General features: G+C 35.4%; 1 protein-coding gene and 1 long non-coding RNA gene across 2 annotated transcripts in view; one reads left to right on the forward strand and one right to left on the reverse strand.

Moving 5' to 3' along the window:
* Positions 1-25,873, reverse strand: part of TRDN (triadin) — a 403,209-nt gene that overhangs the window by 55,426 nt on the left and 321,910 nt on the right. The window contains exon 24 of the mRNA XM_040474537.1: positions 25,275-25,313. Within this exon, the coding sequence (XP_040330471.1) occupies positions 25,275-25,313 (39 nt within the window). The remainder of the gene's footprint in view (positions 1-25,274; positions 25,314-25,873) is intronic.
* LOC121030001 (uncharacterized) overlaps positions 1-25,873 on the forward strand; it is a 70,370-nt gene that overhangs the window by 14,950 nt on the left and 29,547 nt on the right. The window contains exon 2 of the long non-coding RNA XR_005790021.1: positions 2,702-2,837. This is a non-coding gene — a long non-coding RNA (uncharacterized LOC121030001). The remainder of the gene's footprint in view (positions 1-2,701; positions 2,838-25,873) is intronic.

Genomic DNA, 25,873 nt, shown 5'->3' on the forward strand with positions numbered 1-25,873 from the left:
GCAGAGAGTTTGATTTTTTTAAATTTTTTTCCATCAGAGTTTTGTTTCCTTCAATTTTTATTTGGCTAACTTCTACACAGGGCTCAGCTCAGCTATCTTTTCTTCAGAAAACCTTATCTGAGGTTGTTGGACTGTGTTCCCCTTTTATGCACTAATATTATCTTTTAGATCTTTGATCATGTTAATCACAATCTACTGTAAATATTAACTTGAAAAAATACTTCCCTTCTAGACTGAGGTATTTGAAAACCGAGATCATGTTTATCCATCATTGGATCCAGGGAACTGGTGCAATACCTAATATATAGTTACATGGTAGGCACTCCCTTATTATTTGTTCATTTGGTAAATAAAGGAAACAATGAGAATAGGAGAAGGTAAATAAAGGGAGAAGTGAGTCAAGAAAATTGAAGGTAAGAAAATATATGAATTCAGGAATTACGTTAGCACACAAAATTTGTGTTCAAGTTACTACCTATTTTCTTGCTTTTGGCATGACAATCCACTTCTCAGCTTTCTAGTACTCAGGCAAAGATCAAAAATGTAATCAATGATAAAATTTACAATGTTTTAAAGTATCAACAAATAGTTTCTAAAAGAATTCCTGGTATAACTATTCTTGGTATCGTTACCTGAGATAAATTTATTTCATGTGTTCTCAGGGGGGAAAAAAAAACTCTAATATAGTCTAATGTAGTAAACAACATTAAAGAAAAAACAAACCTACCCTAAATATGTAATAATTTTCAGAGAGTTCCACCCTCTGAACCATGAACTAAGCAGAGTTCAATAAGAGAAATGTTGCTTTGGCTCAAGCCCAACCAGTGTGGCTCAGGTATACAGCTATGTACTCTGCCTAAATTTAAGGATAAAAGCAAAGTTACCAAGACTATACATAGTGACATTTGGAGTATTGAACGGTCATGTTCCTTTTTGAGAATCTAATAAACCTATTGACATAATTCTAGGAAACATGCATGAATACAATTAAAAACACAAAAACGCAAGCACACACAAATTGTATGCAAATATAAGGTTGTTCAATTATGCACTTGGAGCCATGCCAAATTAAGAAATCTTTACTTAAAAGTTCTACTCATTCATACAATCAGGTTGTGATAAACACTGAGCAACTATTTATTTCCACAAAGCATTTAATTATGAAATCTGGATTTTAGAGTTGGTTTTTACATGTCCTCTCCCATATATATTTATTTCCAAGTCAATTTCAATTGTAGCTCATAACATCTAATTATTCTGCTGTTCTCTTTCCATCATGCCTTATGGATTTCATTGTGTTCCCTCAATGGGGCACCTGGGTGGCTCAGTCAGTTGAGTGTCCTACTTCAGCCTAGGTCGTGATCTTGCCATTTCTCAGTTCAAGACCCACATCAGGCTCTGTGCTGACAGCTCAGAGCCTGGAGCCTGCTTTGGCAGGCTGTGTCTCCCCTTCTCTCTCTCCCCCTCCCCCACTTGTGCTGTCTCTCTCAAAAACAAAAAATATTGAAAAAAATTTTTAAAAAGTTAAGTTGAAGTCCTAAGGCTCAGTATCTTGTGAATGTGACATTATTTGGAAATAGGGTTTTTGCGGGTATAATTAAGATAAGGTCATTAGGTAGGGTGTATCCTAATCTGACTGGTGCCCTTACAACAGGAGTAGAGATACAGAAATTGACTTACATAGAGAGAGAAGATAATGTGAAGACACACAAGGAGAATACCTCTGTGGTGACAGAGGCAAAGATTTGAATGATGTTTTTGCAAGCCAAGGAACAACAAGTTCTGCTGGCAATTCCAGAAGCTAAGGGAAAGGTATGGAACAGATTCTCCTCCAAACCTTCAAAAAGCGCATGGCTCTGCCTGTGCTTGATTTTGGGCTTCTCTCTCTAGAATAATTTTTTGTTATTTCAAGCCACCCAGTTTGTGGTGCTTGTTACCACAGCCCTAGGCAACAAGTACACTATGCCAGTACTTTAGTCTAGTCCACTACTGCTTCTCTTCATAATTACCAAGAACGTCCAAACTGGTTATGAAAACATAGGCTTTCTCCCCTCACTCGATTTTCTAGAATGTACGTGTGGTCATTTGACATATCACATCTCAGTCTAAAGCATGTACCATCTTTGTGAACTCCAACTGCCTCTGCCTGGTCAGTGGGATTAGTGATGAATCTAATTGCTACATATCGCATTACCCTTTTCTCTCTCTTCACCATTTTGCACTCTCTATTCAAGGCATACTGAAGGAATGTATTTCTAAACACCAAATTAAGGTGTCTTTTGTCTCTGGGCTTTCTTGTATGTTGATCTCTCTATCTAGAACATCCTTCCTTCTTTTTAGTTTGGCTAAATCTCATCTATTATTCAGATATTATCCAAAAAAAATAAGCTGCTCTAGATAGCTTTCCCTTAATCCCTCAGACTGAGTTGGGTTGGGTGTACCTTTCATATTCCAATAGTATTCTCTCTCTGTCTCTCTGTCTCTCTGTCTGTCTGTCTCTCTCTCTCTCTCTCTCTCTCTATATATATATATACTGTATCAATGTCTGTTTACTTTATTATCTCCTCTAATATCCTATAACTTCCATATACACAAGGATTGTAGTGCTTCCAAAGCTTAGCATGGTTCCTGATATATTGGAATTTATCAATAAATGTATGTTGACTAAATTAAATGAATACCTACCATTCTATACCAGCAGTTGAGTGCAACTTGGGACTGGAAGCTTCTCACCAGAAGCCTGCTGGGGTACATGCCTCACTATAAGGCTGTGAGACCATTGCTGCTGCCAGGTTAGAGGCTGATCTAAGGAAGGACCATTATTCTACCCCAAATGGGTAAGTTAGCTAAAGGAACAAAGTTATCCCTAGCAATGGTACCTTGAACTTGAAAAAAAAGTAAATGAATATAACCAAATGCTCAGCTCATAAAGTCCTAATGAATAGAATTGCTAACTTTAAGTCACACCTCATTTGACATTCTCTTCAAGATTAACTTGTTACTTTTAAATGATTGAGGCAATTGCAGTAAAAGCTATTTACTGTAAGCCTGTTAAATATTGCATGGGATTTGAATAATAAATCTTAAGTCATTCCTGCAACAACTAGGTAGCAGTCTCAATTGCTCCTGATATCCAACTCTAGTTCATGACCCTAGAACTGTGTCATCTTCAGTAGTCACATATGTTTTCTACAATGAGGAACATACATGCCTTGCTCAACTGGTATCAATTCTTTAAGATACAGGGAAAAAACCCACAAATAACCAAACGAAGAAACACAAATAACAAAAACAAAGGAAAGAGACTAATACACATCCCTGTGTTATGTGACTGGTTATTGTACTCTCTGATATATCTAATTATTATTTTATATGTTAATAAATTATTTCTGATGCAGTAAAATTATTACCTAATATACCAATAAATTACTTGTACAGATTTTTGACTCTCAAAGAAATATTAAATTTCAGGTTTTATGTATGTATCAATAGCCAAAGGTCTGCATTGAACATAGATCTATATAGGTTAGTGTAATAACAATTCTGGCCCAGGAATTGTTTACATGAGTGATATCAATAAAGGCTTTTAAGTAATCTGCTTCATAACAAATTCTCTCAAAATTTATTAATTGTTTAACATTGATCAATAATGGAATAATTTCATTTAATGATCTTTCTTTTTAAAAAATTTTTAATGTTTATTTTTGAGAGACAGAGACAAAACATGAGTAGGAGAGGAGCAGAGAGAGAGAGGGAGACACAGAATCTGAAGCAGACTCGCTCTGAGTTGTCAGCACAGAGCCTGACATGGGGCTCGAACTTACCAACTGTGAGATCATGACCTGAGCTGAAGTCAGGTGCATAACTGATTGAGCCACCCAGGCACCCCTCATTTAATGATCTTTCTGATTCACATGTCCACAAATAGCTTTAACATATCTTAAATATATGTCTAATTACTATCTTAATTCATTAATGAAGTAGCTTTATCCATGCACTGTATTTATCTTAAACTCTCCAACCACCTCTACAATATGATAGATACACTCCCAAGCCAGTCAAGAGTGTCCTAAAGCCTACTTATTATGGGGTCACTTGAACTTTAAATTTTATTTTTTTGTTTATTTATTTTGAGAGAGAGAGAGCACACGTGCACACGTGCACACACACACACACACACACACACACACACACTCACAAGTGAGGGAGGAGCAGAGAAAGGGAGGGAGTGAATCCCAAGCAGCCTCCAGACTGTCAGTGTGGAGCCCGAGGCAGGGCTTGATCTCATGAATCGTATCCTGAGATCATGACCTCAGCCAAAATCAAGACTCATACACTTAACAAACTCAGCCACCCAGGCGCCCCTAGACTTTAAATTTAAAAGTAAGAAAAGTAAAAATCACAAGCAGAAGTAGGAAACTGAACTTTCATGAATTTACTCAAAAAATCATAATTTGATGAATGCCACAGAAATTGCCTTATAACTGGATCTAATGAGCAAATTAGTTCCTTCAATATGGATTTATTATACTTTAATTTAGTCAGGACAATTCAGATGAATATCATAACATTTGAATTTTGTAAAATGGTTAGATGTAACACTATTTTAGACACATAATACGTGTGAAAATCTTGGAAATTTTTTACTTAGATGATGTAATAGAGAGTATCATTAAATAAGACCATTAAATTTCAATACAAGATAAGAGTTTGGATATAAGAGCAGAAGGACCTTATAAGTTTTACACCCTATAATGAGCGAACTTTAAAACTGGATAAATCTCGGGGCGCCTGGGTGGCTCAGTCGGTTAAGCGGCCGACTTCGGCTCAGGTCATGATCTCGCGGTCTGTGAGTTCAAGCCCCGTGTCGGGCTCTGTGCTGACAGCTCAGAGCCTGGAGCCTGTTTCAGATTCTGTGTCTCCCTCTTGCTGACCCTCCCCTGTTCATGCTCTGTCTCTCTCTGTCTCAAAAATAAATAAAAACGTTAAAAAAAAAATAAAATAAAACTGGATAAATCTTGTAAATCATCTCAAATACTTTCTTGTTTTCCAAAATAAACACACCTGGCTTCACAAACCATCCAGGCTATATGTGTGTTATGTTTCTATACATTTTTCCTCTGAGATATCCTTGTCAATCTAAGTCCTAGAGCAGTAGTTCCCAAACTGAGGTTCCTGGAGCAGGCTTTCTCAGGTGAATTTAGTGACCACTTAGGTGTGGGAACTATTGTCCTAGAGGGATAAAATCAAGATTTGCCAAGATAGAGTACCTATGAGACAATGTTTTAATGACTTGTTAATAATCAGTGGATACAAAGCACAGAGAGAGTAGGCTAAGAAGTCTTGACAATGAAGTCTCACCACTAAAATCTAAATATTTTTACCAGCTTTTTTGAGATATAATTGACATATTACATATGTAAGTTTAAAGTGTACAATTTGATGGTTTCGTACACATATGTAGTGTGAAACAATTATCATAATAAGTTTAGCTAATACATCCATCACCTCACACATATTTATTACTTTTTTGTGTGTGTGATGATAACATTTGAGATTGGCTGTCTTAGCAACTATGGTATAAGTGGGGTGACCTATTCGCTTCAGGAACCTGAATGTCCAAATTTCTCCCCAGATTTGGGATGTTTTCAGCCGTTATTTCTTTTTTTACAATTTTTTTTAAGTTTACTTATTTATTTTTGAGAGAGAGACAGACAGAGTGAAAGGGGGAGGGGCAGAGAGAGAGAGAGAGAGAGAGAGAGAGAAAGAATCTCAAGCAGGCTCTGCACTGTCAGCACGGAGCCTGATGTGGGGCTTGAATTCACAAACCATGAGATCATGACCTAAGTCGAAACAAAGAGTTGGGTGCTTAACTGACTGAGCCACCCAGGCACTCCATCCATTATTTCTTTAAATAAACTTTTGTCCCTTCTTGCTATCATCTCCTTCTGAGACTCCAATAATGCTTAGGTTGTTTCTTTTAATAGTATTCCGTAATTCACAGGGCTTTCTTCACTGTTTTTCATTCTCCTTTCTTTTTCCTCATCTGACTGGATGATTGTAAGTGACCTGTTTTTTTCATTCACTAATTCCTTATTCTGTTTGATCCAGTCTGTTACTGAAGCTCTGTATTGGATGCTCCAGTTTAGTCAGTGTATTCTTCTACTCTGAGATCTCTGTTTTGTTGTTTTTCATGGTTTCTATTTCTTTCTCAAACTTCTCGTTTTATTCATGTATTGTTTTCCCAATTTTATTTAGTTGTCTCTAATTTCTTGTAGTTCACTGAATTTCTTTAAGAGGATTATTCTGAAATCTTTGTCAGTTAATTCATAGATCTCCATAACCTTAGGGTCAGTTATGGAAGCTTTATTAGTTTCCTTTAGTGGTGTCATGTTTCCCTGATTATTTGTGATCCTTGTGTCTCTATGTTGATATGTGCATATTTGAGCAAGTAAATGCTCCTTCCAGTCTTTACAGACTGACTTTGGCAGGCAAAGCTTCACACTAGTCAGCTCATCCAGAGATTCAGGGTATGCCACCTCATGGTGACCTTGGGCAGGCAGATTTGGTGCCTGGATCAGCAGGTGGGCAGGCCTTGTGTTTGGGTCCATGGGGAATAGCCTAGTGCCTGGATCTGCAGGGGCTGATATGCCAAGGGCCACAGGGAAGGGCCTGGCATCTGGGTCTTGGGGACTGGCCCAGTGCTGGGACAGTTTGGGAGTCTGTTTTCACAGAAGCCAGCCTAGAGGCTGGGGCCATGTGGGCTGGCCTGGTCCTGGGGCAGGACAAGAGCCTAGGTTGTGGGAGCCAGTCTAAAACCTGGGATCTTAGAAGGCCACAAAAGATGACCTGGTCCTGGGGCAGGGCAAGGGGTTGGGTTCATAGAAGCCCAGTTGGGGCTTGGGTCTACTGGAGATTATGTGGCTTGGGATCAGCCCGGGAATCTTGGTCGATGGAAACTTGCTTAGACCTTGAGGCTACAAGTGCCAGGTTGGTGCTGGGGCAAGCTGGGATCATGGGGTCTGTGGGAGTTGGCTGGTGGTGGGATGGGCCAGCAGCAAGTTCATGAGAACTTACTGGGAATCTTGTACCATGCTTGCTGCCCTCAGGCTGTGGGAACTGGTCAATGCCAGGGTAGGCTGGGAGCCTAGTACCATGGGAGCCATTTTGGCCCTTGAGAGTCAGCCTGGTGCTGGCAAAGGCCAACTGGGGTCTGCAGTGAAGTTGGGTGCTCTCTTCACTCTCCTTCTCCTACAGAGAGGGTGTCTCTTTTGTGCTAAGCTGCCCAGGTTTGGCAGAGGGGGTGGGGGTAATGTGAATCTATTCTTACCTTCCTCAATTGTCTTTTTTTTTAATTTCTGTTATTCATGCAGGTGCTATATTTCCTCACCTGGAATCCTTAGTTCTTGTGAGAGTATTTTTGCATACAGATTGTTGTTCAAATTGATGTTTTGGGGAGGGAATGGACACTAGAAATTTCTATACCACAATTTTGCTAATATTACTCCTACATGTTCTTTAGCTTTTTTCATTCTCAGTTTCATGATCTCATACATTCAGTTACAAGACAATATTGTACCAGTTTAAAATCTGATGAGACTTTACAAGAAAACACAGCTGCAGATGTATGAATGAATAAAGTGTATTTGTATGTCGTTTAAGCCTACAGATTCCTTTAGATCCACATTTAGACTGCAATAAGTGTAAGAACACTGTAGGTTGCTTGTTGGAGAAGAATTCTATAAAGTAGTGGTTCTCAAACAATAACACAACCTGGAAACTTATTATAAATGTACATGTTCAACCCCATCCCTGACCTCCAGAATCATAAACTCTAGGGGTGAGCCCAGCGCTCCAGGCATATCAGACACATGTTGAAATTTGAGAACCTCTGTTTGAGAATCATGACTACATTTGTTAGTAGTATTCATTTAACAAAATCTGACTATTTTTTTTTGCAATTTTAAGTTCCAGCTAATTGTGTATGTCATTTCAGCAAATAAGGCTTAATTAGAGTCAAAGAGAAAGGTTTCAATCTACTGAGACATAAATGGATAAAGTTAAAAACAGAACATGCTTATGTTGATTCTAGTGTGTCAACTTTTCAATATAGATGACAGTAATATTGTATTCAGATATTTGTGATTGAGTTCTATAAAGGACGTGATATGAAATGAAATTCATATAACGGAAGAATTTTTTATTTTTTTACAAAGGAAACCAAATCATTGTAATTCTGTTGTTCTCATAGAGATAGTAACTGGTTCCATATCACAGGCTATGTTTCAAACAGTAGGAAGCACTATAACAGGTATATACATACATATATTTGTTTGTTTTATTTACAGGGATTTTAGGGTTTTAAAAAATATTTTTAATATAGCTTTTGTATTTTTTTGTATTTTCTAAGTTTCTTAAATTTTATTAAAACAAATGAAATTATCAATGTAATATTTTCCATTTCTGCTTTTACTATGCATTGACTTAAAAAACTGGTCATGTTCAATGAACAAAAAAGGAAGGAAGAGGAAAACAATGAGTCAAAAATATTCTGCAATATTAGACACATGAATATAGAATCAATGCAGTTTAAAATTACATAAAATAATAAATAGCATGTCTACATTTATATATACTAAGGAAATTGTTAAAGTAACATCTGAAAAAGATAATAAAATCTTGACCTAGCATAATAAAAAAATATTAATGTGCAGTGTTTTGGGACAAGCAATAGATAAGAGACCTTAAGGATTGGGTTTGGTTCTTGAAACTCATTTGCTGTGGAACCTTGACATGGCCATTTAACTTGCTTTCCTCATCTTTTAGAAAAAGAAAAGAAATGGTAGAAATTAGATTGATGGTTTCTAAGATCTCATCCAGGTAAAGTGATATATTTATGTTAAATATTAATTTAAACTTTTTTTTAGTTTATTTATCTTTGAGAGAGAGAGAAAGAGAGCAAGGGAGGGGCAGAGAGAGAGGGAGAATCCCAAGCAGGTTCTGCACTGTCAGCGCAGAGCCAGATGTAGAGCTTGAACTCACAGACTAAGAGATCATGACCTGAGCTGAAATCAAGAGTTGGATGCTTAACTGACTGAACCACCCAGCCTCCCCTGTTAAATTTTAATTTAAATCTAAATAGTAAATCATTTACAAAGGAGGCACCATTTAGATAATCAATGTGAAAAGTTGCAGCATTAATTTCTTTTTGGCTTGTTGCTCTTCAATAAATCTGTTTGCTCAATTCCTGATAGATTTTCTGCTGATGGAAACATGTTTAAGTCTAAGGGCAGAAGAACAGAACAAACCTTGTTTCTAAAATCAGTGTCTGTTCCAGATATAATATATCTGTTTACACAGCTATTTACTACAGAGCAGAAATTGGCTCTGTTGTAGATTTACATCTTAACCAGAAAGAACTATCAAACAGGCAATTTACCTTTTATGTTTATTTTTATTTTTTTGAGACACAGACAGACAGAGCATTAGCAGGGGAGGGCAGAGAGAGGAGACACAGAATCCAAAGCAGTCTCCAGGCTCTGAGCTGTCACCACAGAGCCCGATGTGGGGCTCAAACTCACAAGCCTCGAGCTGTGAGATCATGACCTGAGCCGACTGAGCCACCCAGGTGCCCCGGCACTTTACCTTTTAAACTGACTTGGAAATCTAAACTTTGTATTATGTATGTTGAAAAAACAAGCCATTTTGAGGAAGCAAGAAAATATCATAAGGACTTTTATGTGATGCTTGAATCAGTTCAGAAATCTTATTACATACTACTAGAAGCCATTATTACTCACCTACATGTTTTATGAGGTTCTCTAATCTTTTAATAATCAAAATTAAAATGTAAGATACATAAATATTAAACATGTAAAATATATTATAAAACTCTGAAAGGAATTGCTTTCTGGCTTGGATATCAATTTGAGTAAATATTCTTTTTTCTTCTTTTACCTACAGAGTCGTTTACATATACAGGCAATCTTGTTCATCAAATGTACTGTATAAAGTTACTTAATTGAAATAATACCATATTATCTTTTATCTGATATTTACAAATATACTTTTAGAGATTTAATGTAAAATTATGTGACGGTTAGCATTATTTATGTAGCACTGTACATCAGAAAAATAAATTACAAATAGTGCTTTGAAAATTGCCCTTTAATCTTCTAAAAGCTACTTGGTAAGCAAGAATTGCCACTGACAATTCGAACTAAATTTTGAGAAGAATTTTTATTTTATGTTAGGATCAATAAAAATGCAGTCTGGTGCTAAGAAGTAAAAATATCATTTATGGTATCTTTTAATTTTAAAAGCAGATGTATTTGGCAATATAATTAGATAGTATTTAGAAAGTCCTTTAAGGTCTACTGTATTAAGATTTGTGGTCATATGGCCTCTTAGATACATGAACCTAGTGAAATTCATATACAGAAATGACTTTTTCATCTTCGTTGGTTTTGTTTGCATCATGCTAAATTTTCTAGATTCCAATTAAGCTAAATTTATTGAGGCTGTATTACAATAAATTTCTATGGAAACTTTTTTGTTATTCAAGCATCTACCCTTGACCACTGTGTTCTCACAAACCCTCTCAGTTATGTGTATTTTGCCTCACATGAATGGCAACTTTGGGTCCTTCTCCTTCATGATGTTGATTAAACTGTTAGCAGCAAATGTTTTGTTTGCACCATGATTAGTTGTAATAGATTAGGGGAAATTTTCAGAGAACTAATAGAAAGATAGAAGAAGTTAATCAGATCATTACTTAGAAGTCCTTTTTTTTTATTGATAGGAAACTTAATATAACACTGAGAACACACCATGATTATTCAACTATTCAGTCATTCATTCAGCAAGCAATGACTCAGCATTTAGTGCCTGCTCAGCACTTCAGTCTTCTAAGAATACTTAGCCTCTAAGGCTTACCTATTAATTGAAAAAACAGATTCTTATGGATGGGTGCAATTCTGGTGACAGTCATAGAAATTAGATTTGGTGTACCTCTCGTTAAGGGCATAGAAAAAGATATCAATTCTGGATATCACACATATACTTTAAAAAGTTCAGAGACAAAAGAAGATAAGGGATAAATGGTCTTACTCCATTATTGACCCACATACTGAACTTCCGAAAGTAAAAGCTTTTTCTCTTCCAAACACAATTCCCTATAATGGTAAATGATTCTACATTCCATCTACAATTCCAACCAGTAGGCTGAAAATCATCCAAAATTCTTCTCCATGCTTTGCCCTCCCTATTCAGCTGTTAACAGAGTCTTGTTGATTCCTTTTCTAAATATATCTTGAGTGTACTTCCACTAGTTCATTTCCTTCTCAGTTTCTGTTTCTATTAGAGCCTCAAATATATCATTTTCATATCCTCTCATATCACCTGATGTTTTTGCCCTCTTCTTGCATCTTTTCACCATACCATGCTCATTTGTCAAGTCTCAGCTCAGCTGTTGTCTCCCTCTGGATGCCTTTCCTGATCTCTTTCCAGGATGAGTTAGATGCCCCTAATCTGTGCTCTCAGCATCGTTTGAAAGCCATCATCTCTGTACACTGTAATTATTTGCAATACTTTGTAATTATTTACTCATTTGTCTTCCACAAATAAATTGTGAAATTCACTAGTCAGGGACAGCAATGAAACTATCATCTTTGTGTTCTTAGTACTTATGCATTGTCTCAGTGTCAACAATCATTGTCTTTAATGAACAAGTGACAACTCTATATAAATGGAGAGTTACTCTATTGAGTAATGCATTCAACTAAACATACTCCCCTAATGACTCACTGAAGATGCTGCTAAAACATTTTCAAAGGGCTTGCAGAAAAGAGAGAGCTCTTTTAATTCTATGGGCCTTCATTGAAACATACCATCAGTAGAAATTTTCCATTTTTTCCTCTACATAGGAGGTTTTCCAAATTTGTGTTGTGATCATCTTGCTTCAGGATATGTAAAAATAAAACGTGAAAGTTTGTGTACAGAATTTCTCATTAATGTTGGTTATGGCTATTTCACCGATGAAAAGGACAAAATCATATTATGTTTAGATGTAGTAAAATTATATTATGTTTACTCTTGAGTAGTTTTGGCCTGGAATATAATAGACATTCCTGATCATTTTCAATTGATTGGCACCATCTGGCCCAAGCATATTTTAATTATTAAGACTTACTAAACTATATTACCCTAAACTCTACTGCATCACATTCTGATACTTTAAGTGGGTCTTAGGAAAGAAATGAGATAATAAAAAATGAGCATTTACCATGCTGAATCTTTATCTTAAAAGTCAAGGCATTGATTAGAGCAAGGGATGGGGATGGAGGGTTTATGAGAAGGAAAACTCAGTAAATGTCTAAATTTTGATGGGCTTGTCTAAAGTTGTAAGGCATGGACCCAAAGAAACCATTATTTCTGCTATGTTTATTATTGGTGACATCAACCTCAGTTCCTGAGCTTGAGAATATTATGTTCTGAAACTAGAAAGGTGAGAATAAAAGAGATGGTAGTTGATATTATTTTTCTTTTCTTTCTCTTCTCTTCTCTTTTCTTTTTTCCTTTCCTTTCCTTTCCTTTCCTTTCCTTTCCTTTCCTTTCCTTTCCCTTCCCTTCCCTTCCCTTCCCTTCCCTTCCCTTCCCTTCCCTTCCTTTCCTTTCCTTTCCTTTCCTCCTTTTTTCTTTTCTTTTCTCTTTTCTTTTTTCTTTTCTTTCTTTCTTCTACAGTCAAGTAAACGGTACCATATTTCTTTCTCAAGATGTTCTGTGTTATTGAGAGTTAAATTTGAATAGCATATGAAAAGAAAAGATACCTCATGTTTGTCTACATGAGGCATCTGAAACATTTTTTCCTGGAATATGATTCAATTATTAAATATCAACCCTCTTTTAAACATCTTACAAGTGTGAAACACTTCATCACAGGCTTGAGAAATATTCCCATGCACAGATGTTGTGTTGATCCATTAAACTGAAAAACCACAAAGAATATTTGACCTAAGAACATAGTTTTGAAAACTGGATAATATATTTTACCTTACAAATAGTATAAAAGCATGTATAGGCATAGGAGAAACAAAAGAAGGGATTGAGAATAGGTTCAAATAATTATAAAACCAGCATATTTTAGAATAGCAAAGAAGATATAAACTAAACAGGACATTAACATGAGGGAACTGGATCTTGTAAATTTTGCAATATTTTGTCAGAATAACTCACAAATTAGCCTGGAAACAGAAATCTTTCTAAAAGAGTTGACTTCTTAACAGGGAAGTATCTAAAAAGCTTCTGAGTTTTATTTTAATTTAGAAGAGCCAGACCATCAACTTCTTCTATGACAAGTTATAAAGCCTTCTGTAGTAAATTGCTTTTGCCACCCTGAAACATCTAAATCCAAGACTCATTACCACCTTCCTCAATTGGTTTTCTGATTGGATTGAAATGAAAAAAGAGGATTTTCAATGAAAATTTTATTATAAAGGGCAAAAAAAGAGCATTTCTTGATTCCCATAAACTACAGAAGGAAGACAATCATTCTGAGGAAAGCCTGAAAACTAAAAATTATGACTTTTGGAAGATTCTAAAATATATACTGTTGAAGCAATCTCTGAAAAAGATGACATATCTAATAGTGGCTAATAACTCTTTGTTTACACTAATGTTGGCTATACTAATGCATAAGTAACATTTAGAAATGTTAAAAGAAACTATTGTATTCTTTATTTTTCATAATAGAGGCAACTTCTCCAGGATCCACAGACCCTGTGTCTCTCCTTTAAGTCAGCTAAGAAAAGTTATACCTGTCATAGACTGATTCAGAAGCTACTAATGGAACTATGCTTGCTTGATTGAATTGGCTAAAAAATAGATCTCCTAATCTTTAGAAGATAGAACTAAAAACAATAAAAATAAAAATAAAGACTCTAATACTCAAGTCACCATTAAAAATGGAAAAAAAAATAAGATTTTAGTACGGAAGTGGTTAATCAAAAGCTAAGCATGAAAAAGGTTATATTGTTTTACCGCAAAACAAAAATTGTTTTCATTTCGGGAAGCCAAATGGCCAATGAATGTGTCTCAGATTTTTAAAGGCTGTAGCAAATTTAATTCTGGAAAGTGGTTGTTTCCCATACTTATTAATCTAATTTATAGATAACATGTTAAATGTTTATTTTGTGCCAAGAACCATGCTAAACATTTAAAAAAATATTTTAACATTTATAGTAAACCTTGTAAGGCCAATTTTTCCATTTAACAAATTAGGAAACAGGCTTTCAGATCCATTTGACCATATAATTAAACTCTTACTCATTTGTTCATTCAGAACCATTTACTGAGCTCTTACTACGTGCCAGGAACTGTTTTAGGCACAGGAAATACATGAAATAAACAGCAAAATCCCTGCCCTAAACAACATATGGTACACTGCCCTGCTTTGTTATTAATATCATCTAGAATTGTTATCTAAGGATTACTTTAAGTTTACAATTCAAAATAAGAGTACCACCATTTGAGGTGTTTTGTTTTGTTTTGTTTTGTTTTGTTGTTCTCCACCCACCTTCCTCTCTTGCCTTGATCTATCATGTCTATATTATTGGGACGAAAATACTTGAGGTTCCAAATTTGGCAGTAAACTATACCAAGGATATATTGGCAAAAGGAAGTATGCTACATTTTAGGTTACCTTAAAGTCAAAGAGGACAACTTGAGACACTGTGAGTCTTTTGTTCACTGACTTAGAAATCAAATTGAGTGTGTGAATGAGGTCATTGATGTGTTGAAAGAAGCCATGTTATTCCATGAATTTTGTAACATCGGAAACAATTGATCTTTGTATCAGCTTCCTTGCCTATAACGTGGGCTAAATAATGGAACCTGAAACACAGATCATTATGAGATGAAATTATGTTATGCATGTATGTAAATCAATCCTCTTGATTAATTGATTAACTGCTACACCAATATTATTTTTCATTTTCCAAGATTTGAATTACAAGGCATTTAATAAATGTCCTTCAACTAAAAATTATAGTTTTCTTGATCTATTGTTTCTTTTCAGTAATAAACCCTCTCAGCATATTATAATGACACATACCTGTTGACTACTCAATAAACATTAGCCTATGATAGAAATGGTGGTTGACTTGCTGCCTCAGAGATTTACATGAGTCTCTGTAGGGATACTTATGAAGTATTTATCACTACTGCCACTTTCTAGCAATTACTCAATTTTCCATATCAGCCTAATTTTAATATAATTTTTATCCCCCAAGTTACATTACAACAAAATGTTCTGTCTTCTTATTTATGGGAAAAATAACATGAAATTTTGAGATAGCAATGCCTGGGTATAAGTAAATTATACATGTTAGCATATCTTCATTGTTCTAATTGTGACGCAAACTGAACATTTTCTCCAGTCTTTCTCATTTGGTTTTTCTTTTTTTTTTTAATATATGTTGTCACTCATTTTTTAAAAAAATTCTATTATCCTTGCTCTATTGCTTCCCCAAATCTTTTAAGTAAAAGACATCATTCCTCACAGTGCATTCAGCTGAACACTGCTATTATATTACAGAAAAGATACCATGGTTGAATAAAGGTGAAAAACATTGGGTAAAAAAAGGTTCAGCTGGTTTCTTTACTATCACACTTCCTTAATGTGTCCACGTGTATGATAAACTCCAAGAGCTTTTCCCAGACTTGCTTAATCTCAAAATTCTTTCATGTACCAAAAATTATAACTAGTCTTCTATGCAAAACACTTTGCCAAATACAAATGCAAGAAATAACTTATATTGCAAGACATCCTTCTACCCTTTAGAGTTACAAAGAAAAACTCCATAACAGTAATGTTATTGATGTATACTCTTAGCTGAACTGTATACAATTATACAGTTTTTAAGAAAGAGGGACTTAGTTCAAAGTTTTAAGGTTAGAAGTGATACCACACAGGGGTGCCTGGGTGGCTCAGTTGGTTAAGCACCTGACTCTTCATTTCAGCTCAGGGCATGATCTTACAATTCATGGGTGAACCCCGCATTGCGGTCCACACAGAGAGTGTAGAGCCTGTTTGGAATTCTCTCTCTCTCTCTCTCTCTCTCTCTCTCTTTCTCTCTGCCCTCTCCTGCTTGCTCTGTTTCTCTAAATAAAAAAAAAAAGAAAAAAAAAAGTGGTACCACATAAGCTACTGGAGAAATATCACACAAGTAAACAAGTTAAAAATGAGAAGATCTATATGGGAAAGGAAGTGATTTGATCTTGGTGACAGGTAATTAAACAAAATGAAATACTTTTAGGCATTATATACAGAAATCCCTTATCTCTCAGGTCTTCAAAAATGGAATTAGTGTATGCCTTAGTTTTTAGCATTTTCCCATGCATTATTGCCTTTCATTGATTCTGTAACCTTGTGAAGTTGTAAAGATGGTTGCTGTTATATCTCTGATAGATTAGGAACCATTTAAAACTACAGTTTCTCTGATGTCACATCTTCCTCTCTCTTTACTATGCCATGCTGTTTTCCTAAGTCATGCTTTTCCCTTTTTCAGACAAGGTTTTAAAATAATAACCTACAATTTAGACAAAGTATACGATGTAGATTTTCTGGCCCTAATTCCTGGCCTCCAACTAAATGCCTCAAACTATAGTAATTTGGTTTTCCTCTTATTTAGCTCCACTAAAACTACTTGTAAGATCATTAGTGTCTCCATATTATACATTCCAATGAATATTTTTCAGTCTTTATCTTACCATGAGTTTTTTCCACATTTGACACTTTGACAGCTTCCTCCTCCTTGAAATTCTTTCCTCCCTGGTTTCTGAGACAATATCTCTAGCTTCTAAAAGAATTCTCTCCTTCCTTTTTAAATTTTTTAACTCCTTCAGGGTTTTCTTCTCTAACCACTCCTACATTTTAGTATTCTTCTTGGTGTTCTTCTTTAGTGTTCTTTGCTGCCTTAGTTCTGGGTCTTTCTCTCTCACTTCCCTTGGTAGATGTCAATAACTCTCATTGTTTAAACCAGCATATCTTTGCTAGGAATTTCCACCTCTACTACCATATTTTTCCCCCAGATACTTGACAAACATACATAAGTGCATATCCCACAGCTACCTCTAATTCAACATTTGTCTCCCTGACGGCTACTACAATTAGATTACAAACTCGAGGAGGAAAGGAACTTAACTGTGTTTACCAATACAACACAACACAACACAACAACTTGACTGTGTTTATGATTGTGCTCACCATATTGCCTAGCATATAGTAACTGCTCAATACAAATTTTGAATAATTAATATGTCAAAAATTTACTTAATATGTATGGCTTCCTTTTTAAAAATCTGCCACTTCTTTTGGAAATGCCAACCACAGCAAATGACATTACTGTCCACATTCTATTCCAAGACAGAAACCTGGGAGTTAGCTTGAATTTTTCTCACCCCCACCCCAAATAATGGCAGTTATACTTCCTAAATACTTCTATAATAGCTCTCCTCTTTTCCTTCCTACTAATGCTCTCTCTAGATCTTTTTAATATCTCTACAGGTGTCAGTGCAAGATTTCATCACCTAGAAAACTGGTTTCCTGAAACTACTGGCATCCTCTTTATCTTCAGTCTCTGTGATTACTCAGAATCAGTAATTTGATATTCTATGTTAAGCTGTACCTCATTTTGCTTAAATACTTGTAATTCTTCCTAATTTCCTTTAGGAAAAAGGACACAACCCTTACTCAGGTAGCATGATTTTCTGTTGCTGTTCCTCTTAAGCCTTATCCATTCCTGTTCTCCACTTATACTTTGTATTGAAATGAAGGTGAAATCCTTGTGGTTTCAGTTCTCCTGACTGTTTTCCATCTGGCTGAGGCTTGTGCAAATACCTCTGTCTAGAAGGCCTCACTCAGGCTTTCTTCACCAGGCTTATCTTCCCCCATCTTGTGAAACTATTCATGTGTCCTCTCCTTTGGGAATATTTCTCTGAACCAATAGGCTGGAGAAATGTAACTTTCCACTGTGCTCAGAAAGCACACCTCGCACAACTTTTTTGTTTGTTTGTTTGTTTGATTTTCTTTTATTTATTTTTGTTATGATTAGCTCTTTATTTAATGATCTCTGCCTTGATACAAAATATTTCTTGAGAATTTAAGGTATTTATCTTTATGTCCTCAAAACCTAACACACTTTTAAATATATGGTTAAAATTCAATAAATATTGAACTAAAATGAGCCTTTGATCCTACCACAACTCAGTTTAGTTAATGACATTAAGATTTAACTATTTCTACAATTTATGGGAGTCCTGCATATCCAATCCTTCCTGGTTACCTAAAGGTGTATATACTATTCAGGGGGTGTGTAGAGGGGTTGGGGGAAGAAAGAGAGGGAGAAGGAAGACAGAGAGAATACATTTTCTCTTGTCCAAGGATCTAATTAATAAACTATATGCATATATATATATATATATGCATATTTACAAATATATATATACAAATATATATATTTGTAAGACTACTAGTAATTTTTTGATAGTTACTGCACTTATTTTAGATAGTTATTTTAGATAGTTATTATGTATATATAGTTTATATATATAGTGTATATATATAGTGTGTATATATATATATATATATATATATATATACACTTGTGTAGGATCACTATAGTAATTTTTAGATAGTTATTACATCAGTTTAGTTTTATGATGACAGACATAAATTGAATAGAGTCACCAATTAGAAGCAAGTTCTTTGAGTGTTATGAGCCAAAGATACTTTGATGACTGATAGGTATTGAGTGCATACTGTTTTCCTTTGGCCAAAACATTTACCTATTGTGTCAATATCTTAGCCAGGTGGTAAAATACACAGACAGCTTACTCTTGACATACATGTTCTGCTAACAAAATATGTGTTTGTTTATTCCTTTTAAGGTCAAAGGAATGCACAGGTATGTTCAGTGCTTGTTTGCCTATGCTATGTCATAAGAAAGGAATAGTGTTTCCTTAATCATTTCATGAACTACTTAAGTCCAGAAATCACCCATCAAGTGAAACAGTGGGTAGACGATGTCAACCAGTGCTCAGTAAGTGTGAGGACCCCACTGCTAGTGAGAAAAAAACCATTTAAAAATATAAGTCCAGGGACGCCTGGGTGGCTCAGTCGGTTGAGCGTCCGACTTCGGCTCAGGTCGTGATTTTGCAGTTTGTAAGTTCAAGCCCCGCATCAGGCTCTGTGCTGACAGCTTGGAGCCTGGAGCCTGGAGCCTGGAGCCTGCTTCGGATTCTTTGTCTCCGTCTCTCTGCCCCTTCCGCACTCATGCTCTGTCTCTCTCTGGTCTCTCAAAGATGAATAAACGTTTAAAAAATTAAAAAAAAAATATAAGTCCATTCTTAATTTTTTTAATGTTTATTTATTTTTGAGAGAGAGAGAGACAGAGCATGAGTGGGAGAGCGGTAGAGAAAGAGGGAGACACAGAATCTGAAGCAGGCCCCAGGCTCTGAGCTGTCAACACAGAGCCAGATGTGGGGCTTGAACTCATGAATGCGACCTGAGCCAAAGTCGGACACTTAACCGACTGAGCCACCCAGATTCCCCAAGTCCATTCTAAATTAGCAAAGTTTTTGGTAAAATAGAAGTTTAATGTTATTCTTCCCTGGAGATAAGGGCAATAATAGATGTCTATGAAATCTGTAATAGTACATCTCAAATTTTAATGTACATACTAGTGACCTGGGAAATTTGTTAAAATCCAAATTCTTATTCAGCAGTTACAAGATGCTATATTTCTAACAAGGAACCAGGTGATGCTGCTGTTGTTTTGAGAACCACCTTTGAAATAGCAAGAGTAGATGTGATAAACTTTTATATTTTTCTGTTTTCATAGCATTGAAAGTACTTTCATGTATATTATATCACATGATTCTCATGATAAGTCTGTTAGATTGGCATGGGATGTTCTGTTGGTGGTGACTCTATTTTATAGGTAAATAAAGAGAGATTCAGTCCTTAAGAGATTTGTTGTAAAATACTCCATATCTATTTTCTTGGAACTCCTCCTTCTATACCATCCTTCCCCCATTAGTTTTTTACATTTAAAAAACGGCTTCTACATGCCTTTTTTATCACAAAGCCAAGACACATATCAAACATATATTTTAAAAATCACTAACCAATGCCTTTCTTTCCAAGAGGATAATATTGTCAACACGCGGTGGCTATGGTAACTTTTGAATGTTTTCCTGTCTCAGAGATTAGAGAAGACTAAACAGCTCGCAGCAGTTAATACAGGAGCTTAGATAGAAAATTAGTAGAAACCCACTCAATACATGTGGATACCACATGACATGCTAGAGGAAAACGTGTGTCAACCGACCAAGGCTGGAGAACTCATGGCGTGAGTTTGTAGAAAGAGAACAGTGGTGGGTGGGAAAGTAAGCTGTCAAGATTGGAAACAAGGTTTATAGGTAAAGTGCTTTTAACATGGACCTGAAGTGAAAGAAAACTATTCAAAGACACTGAAGAGACAAAATTCCACAGGCGTGGCAATCTTTTTTAAATGTCTGTGTGAGTGCAGGGGGAGCAGTGGTGGTGGTGGATCAGACGAAAGGAGAGCACATGAAGAAATATGCTGAGGGCTGTATAATGCAGTGGCAATGAATCTAGCTCTATTCTCTGCAGATATTCATTTAGAAAAAATAACTAGCACAAGCATGTGCTGGATCTGGGAAGAGGAGATGGAAGCAAGAGGATTAAGTCATGAGTTTGTTTACCTATTCATGCAAGAGATGAGAAGAGCTAAAAGTATGGTCTTGCCAGGAGAGAGAATAAAGGGGATCACAAAGTTGGGAGATACATAACTTGATGCCTAACTGGACACTGGGTTCTGAAAGAGAAGGAGAAGCTTCAAATGACTCAAGTTTAAGTCAATGTAACTGAATGGTGCTTCGTGTGTTCTATTTGTTGAGACAAGGAACAATGGCAACAACAACAACAAGGCAATGGAGGAGATGTTGAGTTCAGTTATAAACAAAGTGAGGTGTAGGCAAAATAACCAAGTGAAAATTTTGTTGGACACTTAGAAACACAGTGACACAACTGTGAAGATTTTATTTATGAACATTAATTTTCTTGATACATAAGAAAAATAAATTATTCCCTGTGATTTATGTCTTTTTTTGTTTGTTTTTAATTATATAACTACTTTTAATTACTAGTCATGGCTTCCCGAAAAGAACACTTAGCTATTTTCTAATTACCTAATGAAATGCATGTCCCATTTGCCATCATTTTCATTGGCAAATAAAAAAGGAATTTAGTGGCTAATAATATGCTATGTCAAAAACAAATAATTATAATGTTGCCCCAGTATTTTAAAATGCAGTCATTTTTTGTTGTTGTTTTTAACAGTGTGGGTTGAGTGGTTTAGTTTTTGCCAAAGAAAGATTTTTTTTTATTATTATGAGAGATGGTGAACATGGTCAAATATTGTGTAGGGGTCAGTGTAATATGAAGCAAGAAAACCATCCCCTGGTTTTGGCAACAAACATGTTAGTGGTCACTTCCACACAGAAATTTTAGGAGAAAAGATGATTCCACAGAGTGTCCTCCTGTATGCTCAACTTTAAGTTAATCTATCCCTTCTTTATTCCCTCAAAGCTCAGGGGCATTTTGTTCTTGCTCATAATTAAGCCAATTCCCTCCACCTGTAGTGCTATCTCAATTTTTCTCATCTCTAGGACAGTTATCTCCTCATGAGTATCTCCCTCTGGATTTCTTGCTCCTCCTCTCTCTGGAATAATCTACCTGATTATCACCAATATGAGCACAACAAACATATTTCGCTGATTCTACCTGTCAAAATAAAATACTTTGTGTCCCTTTATCAACAAACTCCTGGAAGAAGAAGTTTATGCTGTCTCCACTTACTGATCAATCCTTTACTTAATTCCTATAAACTTTCTACTAACCACTCTACTGAAAATGCTCTCCAAAAGGTCACATAATGACAGGTTTTTGTCAATATGGCTTTTTCTCAGTCATCATGTCTCATGACCTTTCTGAGACGTTTGCACTGCTGACTTTTCCATGTTTTCTTGAAAGTGTCCCTGCTTTGGAATGCTGATACGTTGTATTTCCTGATCTTCCAGGTAACCTACTTGCCTTCTCATGACCAGTTCTTTTACTTTTCCAAGAAGCTATCCTTAATTCCCTCCTCTTTTCTCTCTACATTACTTTTTTTTGAACAACTCCTTTCCTCCTTTGCCTTTGAATTCTAAACTTCTTTTTTTTTTAATTTTTTTAATGTTTATTCATTTTTGAGAGACAGAGACAGACAGAGCATGAGCGGGAAAGGGGCAGAGAGAAGGAGACACAGAATCTGAAGCAGGCTCCAGGCTCTGAGCTGTCAGCACAGAGCCTGATGCGGGGCTTGAATTCACAAACTGCTAGATCATGACCTGAGCCACCCAGACACCCCTTGAATTCTAACTCATGTTTACAGAACCTAGTCTGAGGATCCCAAGTGTATGCTCCCAATTTCCAAGGCTCGCTTGGATATCTCTGTGTGCGGGTCCACTAGCATCCACCTACCTATGCTTCCTTTACGAACATCTACATTTGATCACCTTTACCATCCTTTCTTGCTTGAGACCTTCGTGTTTGGTATAGCTTATGTCATCAATGCCTATTCTTCTCCTGTGAAACATCTTGACAGTTACAAAAGCAGCAATAGCACAGTATAGAGAGTATGACTGTGTTTTTAAAGCATATGATTTCATGTAACTGAAAGAATATGTACTGAGATATTATCCATATTTTCAATGGGTTGTGACGTTCTGTGGTTTTTAAAAACTTAATTCCTAATAATTCCACACTGAACACTAGTCATGTCTATAAATGTGGGGAATAAACAAAATTCACTTCCTCATTGCTTCTTCTCTGTGTCAATTTCTCCCATTTTTACTGTGTAACACTTAGAGTGCTAAAAGACACTCAAGTCAAATCTCTGATTGAGCATCCTTCCCATAGGATTTCATCTCACTTGCCATTATAAGCCTTTCTTCTTCCAATTCACATTCTAAGAATTCAAACTTTTCACTTTGGCCTCCTAATCTCCCTTTCTTTATTTCCAGAAACACCCTCCTTTGACTACATACCACAGCTGCAGTCTTGCCTTCTTCTGTTCCTCATTCAGCACCTGGCATGTCCTTTTGTCCTTGGTCCTCTCCTCACTGCATCCTGCTTACGTCATGCTCAGCCTGCCCCTGAGTTAGCGCCTTGATCGAGCTACCATTTACTGAAGCCAAACCAAATGGCAAGCATCAATTCTATTTCTTTTTGACAACCCTGCTGGCCTATTATGATGATCTTTGTTCAATAGATAAAGAAGTCGAAACTCAGAAATGTTAAGTAATTTAAGTAAAGTCATATTCCCAGCAAGTGGCAAAAAGAGTCAAATTCATGTCTTTCTATTATAAAATTGGCACTGCTTCCACTGGGCTGTATAATCACCTCCCTGTCTCAGCTGCTCTTGCATATTCCTAAAATCCTAGCTTAAACCCATCATCTCCTTGAGGTTTTCACTGATTGACAAGACCACAGGGGTGACTCCTCCCTCCAGACTCCTAAAGCAGTCATCACTAATAGAGTTGTCTTCTAGCCAACGTTTGATAGTTTGTGTCTATGTCCTTAATTATACTCTCTTAGTAGAGAAACAAGGCCTTATCACTTGTTTGTAAGTTTTGCATCACCAGGCAGAATCCTGAACATAAGGCAGTGACATTTAGCATAATATATATTTTCAATAAATTGCTGATTGATTATATAAAATATGCTATTAATGCTGATTTCTCTTTCCTTTTAGGGAGTTAAAAATAAATATAACATCAAAATAGATATAAATATTTAATGTAAACTAATAATACAAAATTTATAGTGCATATTACTTTTCCCATTACAAACCAACAGTAAAATAAAGCATCAAATACAGTGTTATGCTCACAGGAAGGAGTGACGTCATGCACCTTTTATTTGATCAGCAATCTTTCACTGACACCAGTAAAAGAGCTAACAACAGTAGAGCAATTTTTATAAGTAGTTTTCCCTTTTCTGCAGATATATCTAAAGCTCAGTTATAAGTTTCGATGTTAATAATGTATCATATCTCTATTATGCATTTTTCTCACTGTGTAAAATTGGTCATTTTTTTCCCACTTATCTTCTAGAGAATGCAGACTTTCAGATTTCATAAAGTCAATCAAAAAGGCTATGTTTATGCACTAAAAAAACAATGAATTACTTTTGCTATGTTAACAGTACTTTGAAAAGAAGTGATAATACTTCAAGTTAATATTTAACATAATACATAGAAGGGGGAAACAAGAATTAGTTACATATAGGTTAAACTTTGTCAAAATGAGTATATACAAATACTTTAAGACCAATGATATGTATGCCTGTGTGTACATAGTACTTTCACTGTATGGAGAGATATAGATATAAACTTCTTTTGCATATGCAGATATAGACATATAAGTAAGTATCTTTACATAGATATGAAATATTTGGAATAGGGTTAGCTCTAGAAAGATTGTAATTACTAATTGGAATTTTTGGTTTTCTTTTTCTGCACTGTATTTAATGATGTTCCTTCTAACTTTTAACATCTCTCTTAAGAGTGTCCAGCTCTTGTCTTCCTCCCTCACAGAACCTGTTTTCAGCAATTCTATTTTCAAAGTATTCCAATTTTCAAATGAATGGTCAAGAAGGCAATGGACTCCCATTCCAAAGAATATTTGCATATTTAATCAATAGGAAAGAAAATGGCTGAATCTATTAAGCTGACCCATATAAAACTACTGTTTTGAGGTAAAAATGGTTGAATATATGTGATTTCATAAGTTTCAGTGAATATATGAATCAGTTTCAGGCATTTGATCTGGTTGAAGCCTCTGAAACATAAATTGTCCCCTTGGCACTTTGTAAACAGTGCTCAATTGCCCACTAGATGAATAAGGAGAAGCATATGCTAACAGTTCCAGCGCTTTGGTGACCTTATCCAGAAAACACAGAATCTATTTTAACTTAAGAATATCTTCAAGTTTATTGCTTATTACACTTAATATATATGGGATGGGTGCATCAATAGTTTTTCAATGTTTTGAGCATTTCAAGGCCTTACGCATCCCTGATTATAACACTAGTTTTGTTCATAACAAAACAGAACATCTATTTATATGTAAATCTTAGAAAGTGTACTTACCTGCTTTGGGTATCTTTTCCTCTTTTTTAATTTCAGGTTCTGGGGTAAAACATACACACACACACACACACAAACACACAGGTGGATAAAATAAGCATTTGAAAAAACCCATACAAATCAATTTTAATAGATTTTTATCAATTTTAATTATAGTTACACACTTTTATCAATATGCAATGAAACATGTGTTCTTAGTAAGTGATAAAGTGACTTAAACAAAAGTACTTGATTTTGAAATCTAGTTTGCTAAGTTTTATATAGAACATACTAAGTAATTTGTCTTTACTAACAGCCCATTTCTTAGGATTCATAAGTTCTCTAAGTAATATAAATAAAAAATTAATAGTAATTACTAGGAAAAAGTGTTGTAATTTTTCCTAATTTAACCAATTCAAGCCATTTATTAATTTTGACTACAAACGCTCAATTCATGGAGCGCCACCTGGTGGTTAACTTAATAATTTCAAACAGGTATAATTCCTGTTTTTATTAGTATTTATTATTAATTTTATAAAGTAAATTAAATTGATTTATAGTGCATTAATATAAAACTTTATTAGAATGAAGTACTTTAATTTCTTATTGTCTTAGGAAATGTC

Source organism: Herpailurus yagouaroundi, unplaced genomic scaffold (assembly GCF_014898765.1).
Source record: "Herpailurus yagouaroundi ecotype Mexico unplaced genomic scaffold, PumYag 139, whole genome shotgun sequence".
NCBI classification, from domain to species: Eukaryota; Metazoa; Chordata; class Mammalia; order Carnivora; family Felidae; genus Herpailurus; species Herpailurus yagouaroundi.